This window comes from Thunnus maccoyii, chromosome 11 (assembly GCF_910596095.1).
Source record: "Thunnus maccoyii chromosome 11, fThuMac1.1, whole genome shotgun sequence".
NCBI lineage: Eukaryota > Metazoa > Chordata > Actinopteri > Scombriformes > Scombridae > Thunnus > Thunnus maccoyii.
Window position 1 is genome coordinate 25,504,228 of NC_056543.1, and position 13,778 is coordinate 25,518,005.

Below are 13,778 nucleotides of genomic sequence, written 5' to 3' on the forward strand. Positions count from 1 at the left end.
GGCAGAGATCAATGTCAAACCTGTTGGGAGCCTCTTCTTTCTGAACAAATCATCTCTCAATCTTGCTTGAGCTAAACTGAGCTGACAGAGCAACCTGTTTTCCTTTAAGGTTTTCACAAATAGAGACATGGATTTTCAAATTCTCCTTGTCACAGCTACATTAAAAGATAAAGTTATGGTTATTCTATGTTGATCTTATTGTCAACAAATGTCATGAAAAGTATTATCTTATTCCTCGGTGCCATAGACCTTCACTGTTGTCCAAAAACTATTAAAACACATAAATTAGCCACAGTGTTGCACTGGGTGACAAGTTCCTACTGTACATTATGATGAACATGTGCCCTTTAGTTTATTTTGATTCAATCCCAAACACACCATCCTGCTGCTGTAAATACTCACTAGAGCACCAAATGTTTGTTAATCTACAGCTGAAAATTGTCCCCAAGAGACTATTTATTCCTGTTCGAGTGTTTGCTAAAAATCCACATTACCCTTTTAAAAAAAGGAAATGTATATTTATGTTGCTTTTTTTAAAGATTTTTAGGTTTTACTAGCTTTGAGACAGACTAATATATTGTTGGCTTTAATCTTTTCATGGCTTTTGTTGACAGTAAGATGTCATTATCTTGTCCCACAGATCTTCTGTGCACCATCATTTGATGATAAGATCCTGGAAGTCGTGGCTGTGTTTGGAAGCATGCAGATGGCTGTGTCTCGAGTCATCAAACTGCAGCACCACCGCATAGCACAGGTGAGAACACACACTACAAACAATACAGTATGAGGGGAAACAATACACATACATATAAAAACATATATATCTAATCTATGCCTCTTTGCCCGAATCAGTGTCGAACTGTGAAGATCACTATCCTGGGTGACGAGGGCGTTCCCATTCAGGTGGATGGTGAGGCCTGGATCCAACCGCCTGGAGTCATCAAGATCCAGCACAAGAACAGAGCTCAGATGCTCACCAGAGACAGGGTGAGATACATAAAAAGAGGAGGGGGGGGAGGTGAAGTGGAGGCTCAGTGAAGAGCAGTAGGTGTCTGGAAAGTCTGGAGAATAAAAGGAACATGAGAGGAGAGGTTAAGCTTTGGGTGAGAGTTGTGCTTGTAGATGGATAAAGCTTTGCAAGAATTGCTTTACGGGATATATAGTTATCCTTTGTCTCCTTTTATTTTCCCTGCAGGCGTTTGAGAACACGTTGAAGTCATGGGAGGACAAGCTGAAGTATGATAAGCCTCCATTGCGGCCTCACCTTTACCCGCAGCAGTCTGTGGATCTGGCAACAGAGGAAGAGGCCACCCTGGTGCAGATGTGCGCCCGTGCTGCAGAGGAGCTTATTACAAGGTAAACATACATGAATATCATGCCCCACTCTCTGGGTGAACAGGCTGTTAGATATACAGAATCGTGCCCTCTGATGTGCTCTGTCTAATCACAGGATATGTGAGGCTGCAAAGACCAATGGGCTTTTAGAGCAGGAGTTGGCTCATGCTGTCAATGCCGCATCTCACGCCATCAACAAAACACACCCGAAGTTCCCAGAGGTGAGCAACGAGTCACACAACACACTGATCAACATCAGGGGTGTGTTTCTCTGTCATTTGCTTGACTCATGTTGTCTGAAGAAACACCCACACACCTCATTTCTGAGTCCACAGGAGCTGCCATTTTAGTTTAAACCAATTTGTTTTATCTTGTAAAACAAAAGATTAAAGATTACAGTAGAAGTCACTATAACAGCAGTTTACATTAAACCTGATGTACACATGGTTTTTATCAAAAGTGTACTTCACAGTGTGAAGTGTACAGACCGACACTGCAAACAGCTAACACTTATATATCTCAAAACCTTACTATTTCTCAAAACTATGATAAAATAAGTAGATCATGTTTAACTGTCAAAGGCAGAGGGAGCCTGCGATTACCCAACAAACTGAAAATGTCGATTTATAGCCGCCATGTACTAGTTGAAGCAGCACCATAAATATAGGCCTATGTATGTAAAGATTGTGTTCATAAAGCTGTCAGTAAAGTAGGCGGGTAACCCCTATGTGAACTCATGCAAACATTCAATCACACTCACAGCTATAAGCAATAGTCACAACAAAATGTTCAAATACAAAATGTATATGTTAACACATTGTGTTAAAACCACCAAGTGTTGTTTATAGAAAGATAATATTATATAATCCATGTACTATAAATTCAAGAATTAAAAACTAAGGACAATATTTTCAATTGATTTTCTAAAGAAAGTGAAGAAATTGAATTTACAACAAAGGCCATTATTAGATGTGTGATGTCATTCTGCCGTCCTGTGAATCACCTTTGTGTTGATGTTAGCGTGTCAAAACATGCTAGCTGCTAGCTGCAGTTCAACTTGTTTTGACAGAAAAGTCCTTCCCTGAAAGCAACACTAGTTTAACTGAACTGGTTGTAAAACTGAAGCTAAGCTAGTCAAATGCTAATTGAGAAAAAAACAAACAAACGCTGTTGTACGATGATGTAAGATTTGTAAGGTTTCCTAAATGAATTTGTCTTTTCTAAATGTGTCTTATCTCCAGAGTCTGACTAGGATCACAGCTATAGAGGTGGCCAGCACTGTCAAGGCTCTGTACTATGAGACTGAGTCTCTTCTGGTGGGCCGAGTCTCTCTGGTGAGTTATCATGGCTTTAACAGGGACTTTATCATTATATAAATGTCTGTCTAATACCTTTTACTCTATTAATCATTGTTTAAACCATTTTGTAGTCTTAAAGGATAATTATCAATCTTATTCATTATGTTGCATTATGATTTTGGTTTGTGTTCTCCTCGTTGTAGCAACTGGACCCACCAGAGGAGGAGCAGCTGTCCAACGCTCTGCAGAGTGTTGAGATGGAACTGGGCAAACTGGGAGAGATCCCCTGGCTCTACCATATACTGCAACCCAACGATGAAGAGGTAAGCATCTAGGACAACCTCTGGCACACACATGGATATGTGCACACACATATAGACACACCACTTTGTGTGTGATACGTCTATAAAGTAGATAACATTACCAACATTCTTTACTTATTAAAGGCTATCTGCACACATATACAGTATGTCTTTGGTGAAACATGGCTCCAGGTAACGGGAGAGCTGAGTAGCTAAATGAAAGGCTATAGGTTGACTGTGCTTATGTACCAGGACCACTCTCTGGGTTACGGCAAGAGGAACAGTCGCAGCGGCATGTTTCGCATAGTGCCCAAGTTCAAGAAGGAGAAGGCCGCCAAGAAGACGAGCCCTCAGTCAGGTAGGTTTTTGCCCAGTTTTCCCTCAGTAGTGAAAACAGTGGACAGACTGATTAAATCTGCACAGGATGGGGAATCAGTCCAGGTCTTTCCTGTCTGCCATGGGGATTTAACAGGGAATCATTTACACTGCCAGCTCTGTCTGAAATGTAGTTACACTACACAATTGAAACCTTTTGATCTCCAAAGTGAAAGCATGAGCTGAGAGCTCAAACATTTCTGTGTTAGTAGAGGCTAAGAGAGATTTGATTTGTGAATCATGATGTAACATTTAAGTTGAAACAGTGTGAATGTGTTTTCTTTCTCTTAGCTTACATTTTAGGTTTAAACAAGAGCTTGCTAACTTTTGACTTCTCAGGCAAAAGTAGTTACATTAGATACATTTCTTCTTTCTTCAAATACATTTGATCACATACTCAGAACACTTCCACCACAGGCAGTCGGGATGATTTGTGTGAAGTGCTACCATCCTTTTTTCATTCATCGATACTGTATATCTGACCACAGTGTTTAAACTCTACACACCATCTCCTGCAACATTGTCAGGCTCAGTTTAAGAAAAAGGATTGATGCAGCAGAACCAGAGATATCGTCTTTTTTTAATCCATGCATTGTCCTTGTCAAAACCTGATGCCTACATTACCCACAGTGCAACTCGTCTGCTGACAGTTCGGTCCAAGATTTAGGTTTGTTGCCTCGAACGTCAAGCAGGCTACAGAGATCTGGTAACCTCACTTATTGCTAATTCCATGCTTCAAGATTTTTTTTTTTTTTTTTTACATTTTCAAACTTGTAGTCTTCAGCCCCAACTGACGCTGCTACAAGTGACATCAATTGAGAGAATTTGTCAGGATTTACACAGCTTCCTCTGGAGCCACAGAAGGCTTTATACAACTTTTTTTTCACATCTGCACAACAGTGAAGTTCTCCTTCAAGGGAGAAAAAGAGATGAAGACATTTGTGAGCACATGTACGCACAGTCTCTCCCAGACACACACATGCAAAATATACAAACTTGGTTCTGCCAACAGTCACCATGGTTACCTGTCACCATGCCTCTCGATACCATCATGTCACAATATGCATAAAGGGGTTACTGCATTCTCATCTCCTTGTTGAAACCCAAAGAATGGGTGTGTGTTTGAGGTGTGACATCCCTCAGTCTGACCCTAACCATCAACTGGCACCCCCTCCCCTCCATTCATGCTCTCATCCAGCTGTCAACATGGCTTCAGAAGGCACAAAGTCAGGAGGAGAACAAGGCTGCACCAAGGAAAAGGTTGCAGGCACCAAATAAAAAATAAAAAATCTATATCAGATTTCTAATATGATGTTGCTCACTCAGTAGATTATTGATAGGAATAATTAATAGGAATATTAAGAAAGTCTTTAACAGTCCGATCAGGTGCGAAAGTGTAAGCCTTTCCTCTCACTGAGGGCTGGTTCCTGATTATCTGGGCTGTATTTCCTGCAGACTGCACAGGCTTCTGCCTCCCTTTACCTTCTTCAGCTTCTGTGTTTTCTGATCTGGTTAACGGTATGCATGCCCCCAGCCTTCCTGGTACACCATTGGCCACCGCCTTGTTCCAACCAACCTTTGGCCTTTGTCAAACTTCTCCCTCCTCTGCTAGCTGCCGCCATCGCTCTCCTTCTTCCCTTCCTCTCCTCTCTGATGCTCATTCCCTTTTTTTTTTTTTTTTTTTTACATCTTTTCCTTCAATGGTTTACCACAATTTGTGCTCCGTTGTGAGGTTGAGTGTGTGATGACATATTCACATCTGTGTGCTGTGAGAGAGAGCGAGGACAAGCAGTTGATTGAAGTGTGAGAGTGACAGTTTGTGGTGTATGTGCGTACCTGTGAGGCACTCTGAGCCTCTCTCTGCTCTGCTCTGTGTGTGCGCGCGTGTGTGTGTGTGTGTGTAGTCGAGAGATGGGGCACAGAGGAGGTGGGAATCTGGCTGGAACAGCTGAGTCTAGGGGAGTACAGAGACACCTTCATCCGACACGACATCCGAGGCTCCGAGCTGCTGCACCTGGAGAGGAGGGACCTGAAGGTACACACACTCGCACCTGTTACCACACCTCGATCTCTCAATGAATCTGTGTGAACCATCTCCTCTGACCCGCAATCAACTCTTTCTCTGTTCTATTTCTTATGTTCTTCAACCTGTTAGATGTCTCCCTGTTTTGCCACCTCTCGTGCTGCGCTGCATCGCTCTGCTTGGCTTTTACTATCTGATCGTTGCTTGGTGAAAAAGACTTGCTGTAACCCACTAACACTGTATCTGCTGAGAGGGAAAGCCTACAGGGTAGCGATGGGCTGGGACGTGATTGAGCAAACTGAGCTGGGCTGGTTTGAGTGGTAGTGAAAAATCAGGCAGTGAGTTTAAGTGTCATATTTAAACTGGCTCAGCTCAGGTTGTATGAATCTGATATTATTGTTTACAGCAAACTGACATGAGTTGGTGTCAGGTGTTTTTACACAAATGTACAAAAATGCACAGATCACACTTCCACACCTGTTTATTTTATTTCGCTCTGAAGTGTGGGACATTTCATTCCTTCATTATCAAAAGTTGCATACAGTACCATCGTTGCTGTGGAAATGACGTTGCCACCCTTTCTGATGTGCAAAAGGAAAATAGAGAGAAAAACATGAGCATGAGCACAACTGAAGAGAGCATGAAAGGCTGCAAAGAAGTAAAACGAGCATCCCTCCTAGTAAATAAAAGGATCACTGCTGTGAGGAATTTCATCTCCTGTTCTCTTGCTAAAAATGCAAGAATTTCATTAATGATTTCATCAAGACGTGCAAATCTTGTTTGAGTACAGATTGCATTCAGAATTCAACACAGACTGTTCCACTGGCGCTGACCTCAGGCCGCCTCGTTCAGGTGGACAAAGGGCAAGTTCGCAACTGGGTTCGAAAAACAATTTTCGTTACCCAAATTTTCAGTGAACCACTTCAAGAGTCCATGAAAGTGCACTACATGGATCACAAAACAATGTGTATGCAAATTGTGGTGTAAATACAGTTTACACATCCCTACAAATTACAAATCCATCAGTCGATGAAAAAGCAGCATTGCTATGAAATTCAGAAATCAGAGCCTGACTGATGCTGCATTTTAGAGGCTGGTAATATTAGTATATAATATATAAGTATTTGAGAGTTCAAAAAGCATATTGGTCACAAAAATGTTTGTACTTGTCAGTGCTCTCTGGTGGACAATCTATGTAATGGAGACACTGTTTCTGTACTGCAATTTCTTGTTGGTAGACATGCAGGATGTGCTGATATGATATATCTGTAAAGAGCTAATATTAGCTAATACCCAGCATTTTGGTCGGTTAAAGAAGTCTTTTTCTTACAAACATCACTGCACAACAAACAGGATGCCTTTGTGTAATGACAACTGACAACTCATGTCATTGTCTTAGACTTTGCCTCATTTGTCCAATTAGCTGTGTTGGTTTTATTATAATGGTTAAAAATTCAGCCGAAACAATTAGTCGATTAATTGATTAGTTGATTGACTCAAAATCAAATCAGTTTTGATAAAATAAATAAATAAAATAAAACTGCGAACCTATGCTTCAATTGATAATGAAAATAATCATTAGTTGCAGTCCTACATAAAACTGTCCACAAAAGTTGTGGTATTGAGTTGTGGTATTGAGCAGACTGTCATCAGATTAGCGGTTTTATTACACAAGTTTATGAGTCGTGAGTGTTGCACAGCAGCATTGAAGGTGGTGACGTATTGGAAATAGTTGAGAGTTCCATGAAAAGTCATAAGGAAACTGAAATTTCTCCAATCAGTTTCTCTATTAGCACAGATATCTTTTTACTGGAAGCACTGGGTTACCAGAGCAACTGCACGTGTCATCTTTTTTTCAATGAGTCCGGCAAAAGTAGTGTGGCGTCACGTTTCTTGTAAAATAGAGGAAGGGTTGTGGCTGTGATCACAAACATAATGTGGTGGAGCAGAATCATGTAACAATTTGTGTTTTGTTGTGATTTGAGTGGAAACAAGAAAAATAATTATTTGTGCATCCTAAACAAAAGTAATTGCCTATTTGAAAGGATTTTAAACAGGCAACTGTTTCATTCTCAGTTTATCAGGTTGTCATTGTTGCATGTAAACACAGTCAAATCTAACTTCATGAAATCTTAAAGATCCCCTCCAGACATGTTTTAAGACATAAAAAGACTCTCTGAGTAATTATTTGTGTTATATTCAGTGTTAAAAAGTTCAATTACCACATTATAAATTCTTAAAATTATATTTTCCCCTTCTCCCTCATTGAAAGAGTCTATGAATATGCAAATATTTTTATTTCTTAAGTTTAATCACTGGACACAAGATGTCTTGAGGTTAACGTATGTAGAAATACTTCCCGCAAGTCTCTTCGTTTGCGACATTTTTTTCTACCTTGCTGACAAGCTGATGTTGGCTCGTCTTGCATGTCAATTAAACAGCCGCCCGGCTTGAACATGTACAAATGTATTTGAGAAGTTCACATTTTGAGTAAAGAATGAGGAGAAAGTAGTTAAATCCTACTACTAGAGTTTGTTTCATAGTTTGCTGATGTGGCCTCCTGAGTGGCTGGAAGTCGGCCGTGTCGCACATGGGGCTCATCAGGAGGGGGGCCTTAAAGAGAGGAACAAAAACAGCCTATTTCAGACAGAGGCTGAACTGAGGGACTGTGTAAAGGGTCAGTATGAGTTAAATAAGGAGTTTTTTAAACTCTAAATCATAATAAGATATTCGGGTAGAGCCCTATAAAATATAGACCTGGAAATGTGCGTGATACGTCCCTTTAAAGAGAAACATTACGCCAGGCTGAAAAGCAGTGTTTTACTGCCATCTCTGGTTAAAAGATTACACCCAGCATTACTGACGGGTGTGGTCAGAAGGTGTTATACCTGTAAACAACCTCAACAGTGATGTCACGGTGTACTGACACAGCCTGTAGTACACTTCTACATTACTGCAGAAAGGTGAGAAGTTAAACCACTAGAGGTCAGCAAAAAGGCAAGCAAGCCAAAGGAAACTGGACTTAATTTTATATTCTTAAATCAAAACAGAGATAAATAGAGCCTTGTGAATGTATTATGGCTATTACACACACATACACACACTGGTTTTACACACTGGAAACATACAGTCACTGTTCAACTTTATGGATTAGAAGACGACAGCAGCAACAGTAAATGGAAATCAAAAAGCACATCATGATGTAAGATGACCAAATGGTGTAGTCTTGATGAATAACTGCAGTTTTTAGAATGGTTGATACAATTCAAAATTGCCCTAAAGACCAATTTTTGGTTATAATGTTTTACTTGCAGCTGACTGTCACTATGTTTTTAATGTGTTTGTCTTCTTGTCCCTCTTCAGGATCTGGGGATATCGAAAGTGGGTCATATGAAGAGAATTCTCCAGGGAACTAAAGATCTGGCCAAGGCCTCCATGGTTGACCTTTAACCCAGAAGCAGATGCTTCTTGAGAGGGGAAACAAACATTCCCCTCACATCGGTGGAGGAGTTTGAGAGCACCATAGGCAGTGAAGGAGAAGATAGGTATTCAAGGAGAGTTGGAGTATATCGCTTGGCTGAGAAAGCCTTTGTGGTGTAGTGAACAAGATACAATTAGCGTGTTTGTTTGTGCTTTGGTGCCAAAATGACAGTCAAGAAAGCTGATGAAAGTACAAAAGGAAGTCATGGATCTTCACAAAAAGCCATTTCTTAGTTAATATCCATTCATAGCACACAATCAGGTATGCAACTAACCATACGGTTGACAGTTGACTGGCTGTCTGACTTGTCATAACAAACTAGTAGCAAAACCAGGACTTCCATGAGTGTCCCCTTAGGGATTTAGTCTCAGTTCAGTTCAGTAGTGTGAAAAAATGAGATGTTTGCTGGATCTCTGCCTCACATTACAGAGCTAAAGCAGCCTCCAGGTTTCAGTAGCGCTGCTGTTCAGTGGAGACAGAAAAGATAAACTTGTAACATCACAGTTTAGGTGGTGATATGGAAGGTGTGGTGTTTGAAAACAGTGGGATACTGTCGCATGCTATGCTTGCTCAACTTTAGATATGTTTAATTGCATGATTAGTGTCTTGATTTTTTTTTTTTTTGGTGTGTGTGTGTGTGTGTGCAAAATAACACTTGAACAAGTTTTACATGACTTAAGTATTATGATGCCATTTGTTACTACTGAAAGCATCCTTTTTGGTTTAAATCAAACTCTTTTTCTAGCTTTAACTTATTTTGTTTGCATGATAATGACGTGTCAAAGATCTGTGTCAAGTGCCATATCTTTAGTCATTTAGCGTAAAATGTGCTTTATTGGTAGACATCATAAGAATTGTTTTAAAAATTGTTGATGAGGTATGACTATATGGAATTAATATCCGTACCAAAGTGAATGTCTAAGAAAACGTGATCATTTGATGACAACTCTTTATTTAGTAAGCCAGTAGGTCTTAGGTTTGAATTCCATTAAACATGGGAGAAAGATTAGTATTAGTCAGGAAGAGAGTTAAATTGTTGGTCTAAAGCCAACCACATATACTGTAGGGTCGTCTTTTTTAAGGAATACTTACAGTAAAAGGCACTTTTTACTTCTTGCTTTTTGCAAGTGCAAATCCTCATATCATTACATAGAATTAACGGTTCACCTCAACTTTTTAACTTTTGGCAATTTAACACAGTATTTAACACTAACGAGAATAGGCTAGATATCGGTTTTGAATATGTAATAGAGCAGTTGATCTGCAGCCTGCATAGCATTGTTGAAGTGCAGCTTTCTTTCCCCTTCAAATTACAAGTGAGATGTTGATAGAACACTACTTTTTCTTGTTAGTTTCTTTAAAACTGGTGGCATTACAGGGTATATTTCTATATGTGATGCTAAGTTTGTATATATATATGCACTGTATATACAGTATACCATTGTATGCAAACAATGTTTGTAAGTGTTGTAGTCTAATGCATTTGTAGATTGCTGACATGGCATGCATTGTCAACAGCTAACACATTTGATTGTGTATATTACACCATAACAATTGTGTATTGTTGATTTGGTTCTAATCTCTTGTACATGATAATGCTGTTGTATTCTAATGATGGTGCAATATTTTATCTCTTGTTTTGATACAGTCTCTGCAGCTTTCTGACATGATGTTTTTCAGTGGGGAAAAAAAAAAACCTTGAAAGATTTTTTTTTTTTTGTACATGTACTCCTCTTCAAGGTTTGAGGATCAGATTTTAGAAATTAGACCCATAGACAGACTGCTTTTTCTTACGGACTACAAAATATCTTCCAGCGGTTCACTAGTTTGTAGTTTTTGCTCCTCTGTGCTTCCAAGATGATACACTAAAGTTAGGATTGTGTAAATGAATGAGTAGAATGGGCAGACATGACTGTTATGTTAATATGTAACATGTTTCACAATGTATTTGTGTGTGTGCGCGCGTTTGGGTGTGTGTACTACAACAGTGGCATATTGTACCTTATCATTACCATTGCCAACTAAATTGACCATGTAATTTCCAATCTGATAATTTAGTTTTTCCCCTGTTGAGAATAATTTATTGCTTGTGTGTTGGTTTTAATTCTGCTTTTTACCCCCTGAGAGTCCTTTGCCTTCAGTTTAAAAGCTTTTTGTTTTACTGAATATTGAGCACTAAAATTTACACTTTACAAGTTTTCATCCGTCACCTTTCATCCTAGTATCCCAAGTTATAGTACAATGTAAGTGATTTCAGGGACTCAGTACAGGTTAGTCATGTATTGTCCCTAACATACCACCAGAGGGTGATCCATCACATCTCACATCTCTACCATCCCTGAGTCACGATGTGAAACAGCATTATTTTACAATTGTTTATGCCGACAATCACCTGTGTCAGACTATTTTACACAGAATAGTGTTGCACATTGGCATGCAAGATAAAACTTTTATCGCATATTGTTAATCCTGCAACTGATAGCCAAAGATAAGTGTTAGTCACTATAAACCACAGATGTGTAAACATCAGAGATTTTCCCCCATTTTATTGCACCCTGAAGATTATTTAGTCTCATGGACAGAACAATGCCTTGTATTCATGTAGTAGATCCACATCATCACTTTGATGACAGTTGACCTTTGGCTAGCCAGAAAATCTGGGTCTACTGCAGGTTTTGTCTAAGTTGAAGCCTTTTTTATGAGTATGTGCTTTAATTGGAGCAGTTTAATAGAACTGCACACTGCCTTGTTTTGCAGTCAAGATTAGCCTCACGTCCGTTTGATCCCCATCACGCCAGTCACCGAACTGAATTCACTGACACTGTTGCAGTTCTTGAGCTGTGTCTGTCTGTGTTTATGCTATCTGTGTGTCCAAAGTGTCTGCCAGGTTCTGTCAGTCTCAAGTGTTTTGGCCCCAGACTTCAAGGCAAGAGAATGCTTGATCTTTCCATGCAAAGTGGAAGTTGCCACCTTTCTCCCTTGCCGTGTTTTCCAGTGGTCTGTAAATAATGCTGCAAACTGCCTGGTTTTCAAAAACCAACGAAACCCATGCAAGGATCTCTAAAAGACAGGATAACATATAGTCTTTGACATGGTTCCTAAAGTGATGGGAGTAAAGTGAGTTTCATTTGTTTACATTATGTTTACAATGGCACAGTTTTAATTTTTAAGAATATATATGTAGGTATAAACAATATTTGCATATTTATTGCCTAAGGTTAAATGATATGATGTGTATTGTGTTTTCACATTTTGAATATAATGTTACAGTCGTCACCTGTATTACTATCTGGATGATTTTGGTAAAGTAGTTGATAATTTTTATGACTACTAAGTGACTGTTTTCTGTGCCTTTTTATGGTTAGAATGCATGGTTAACTATTTATTACAATTTGGAGTCACCAAGATGTGTATTTTTGTATTCTGAATAAATAAATGGTTCAGCTTTTGTTGTACATTTTTAAGGTGCCTTAAAACAGGCTACCTATTCATATCTCTCTTCTTCAATAAAACCAAATACATATGCAGTGTGTTTGTGCCTCATTTTGCTTTAATGCTGTGCTATGAAATTTAAAATAGCTTCAGGGAATAAAATGTGTTCCAGTTGATTATGTATACATAGATATATATATATATATATTTAGCTTTCCTAATGTGCCATAAGATAAATCACTTTGGGCAAACAAATTATGTGTGGCATTTCAAAGTTTCACAACCAAAAGTTGAATAACTACATTGTGACTCAAGACTGTGGGCCATCTGTGACATTTGAAGTTTTACTGGAACATTCAAATCCCTAAGGAGAATTTCTCTCCACATCCTCTCTTCTGACGAAAATCTCTCATCCACTTTCATTCTAGTCTCGCCATAGCCCTTTTACCATAAGCTAACTCCCCGTACTTCAAGTGCTTTCTCGTCAATGTTTTTTTCGTCATCATATTCAATCTACGGTAACATGTTCTTTTTCTTTTTGTTTTATTGGACTGCTCTCTTTCACCTCTTTCACCTCTGATTCATAAGCTGTTGGGAGTCTCCTAAATGTCCCTGAGAAGCAAAAACCCAATGATGAATCACATGGAATACATCTAAGTTACATATATCGTGGCTGTTGATGTGCCCACAGTTGGCTAAAGTTTCCAGGATTAGCAAATAATTTTATGTTCAAATGAATAGAGCAGACTTGAATTATTTTGAAATGCATTGGTCAAGACAAGCAATCTGAACTGGGAACATCAGCAATGTTGAGGAAATGACAAAACACTGTATGGGAAACCATTTCAACATTTTTTCGAGAGAATTTTTTAAATTATTTTTTAAACAACAAGAGACAAGGGACAAAAAATCATAAAAGTAAAACAAATATAATACAGCCTATAAACTATATAATATCATCCCATTAACCCCACCCACACCAACCCTCCTCTCAGGCTCCTCTGGGCAAAACAATACAAACTACTGGTAACAAATAGTAAGAATTCATAGCACATTAACAATTCATACTGACAGTTCATATCAAAACATGATCAACTAAAATGGAAACATGAAAAAAAAAATCTCGACAGTGGGCACTTACGTCTCTATACATAAAATTTCCTTCTTAGGGATACGAATGATCCATTTCTGCCAACGTAACTTCTATTTCTTCTCTTTTAAGAACCTGCACTAAGGGATCCCAAATTAAAACCATTTTGATTTTTAGTCTTTGGCTTGACTTATTAACCCTTTAATGCTCTCATTTCTCATTAGCTTTGGGCAATAACAACAATTGGCCCCACAGTTTTTAATTATGAGTCTTTACCAAATGGTGGTTTAAAAAAAAAGTTTGTTTTTTTTTCAGTACCATCTTTTTTTTTTTGGCCTGACATACTATACGTCAATTAACTGCTGTAAGTGTGTGGCTCAGTCAGGTTGTGTTAAGTAACACAAAAATTAAAACAGCATTACAACTCAAAATGTGGTCAACC

The 13,778-nt window shown here is 38.8% G+C and overlaps 1 protein-coding gene across 8 annotated transcripts in view; it reads left to right on the plus strand.

Moving 5' to 3' along the window:
- Nucleotides 1–12,330, plus strand: part of dgkh (diacylglycerol kinase, eta) — a 54,014-nt gene extending 41,684 nt beyond the window's left edge. For 4 of the 8 annotated variants that reach the window (XM_042426824.1, XM_042426827.1, XM_042426831.1 and 1 more), the window contains 9 exons: nt 641–754; nt 853–987; nt 1,196–1,356; nt 1,451–1,556; nt 2,577–2,669; nt 2,837–2,956; nt 3,188–3,293; nt 5,215–5,345; nt 8,697–12,330. In XM_042426824.1, coding sequence (XP_042282758.1) covers nt 641–754; nt 853–987; nt 1,196–1,356; nt 1,451–1,556; nt 2,577–2,669; nt 2,837–2,956; nt 3,188–3,293; nt 5,215–5,345; nt 8,697–8,783 — 1,053 coding nt within the window. In that variant the 3' untranslated portion in view covers nt 8,784–12,330. Of the gene's footprint in view, nt 1–640; nt 755–852; nt 988–1,195; nt 1,357–1,450; nt 1,557–2,576; nt 2,670–2,836; nt 2,957–3,165; nt 3,294–5,214; nt 5,346–8,696 lie in introns of all 8 variants that reach the window. The other 4 variants (XM_042426825.1, XM_042426832.1, XM_042426829.1 and 1 more) reach the window with 4 other exon arrangements.
- Nucleotides 12,331–13,778: the final 1,448 nt, after the last annotated feature.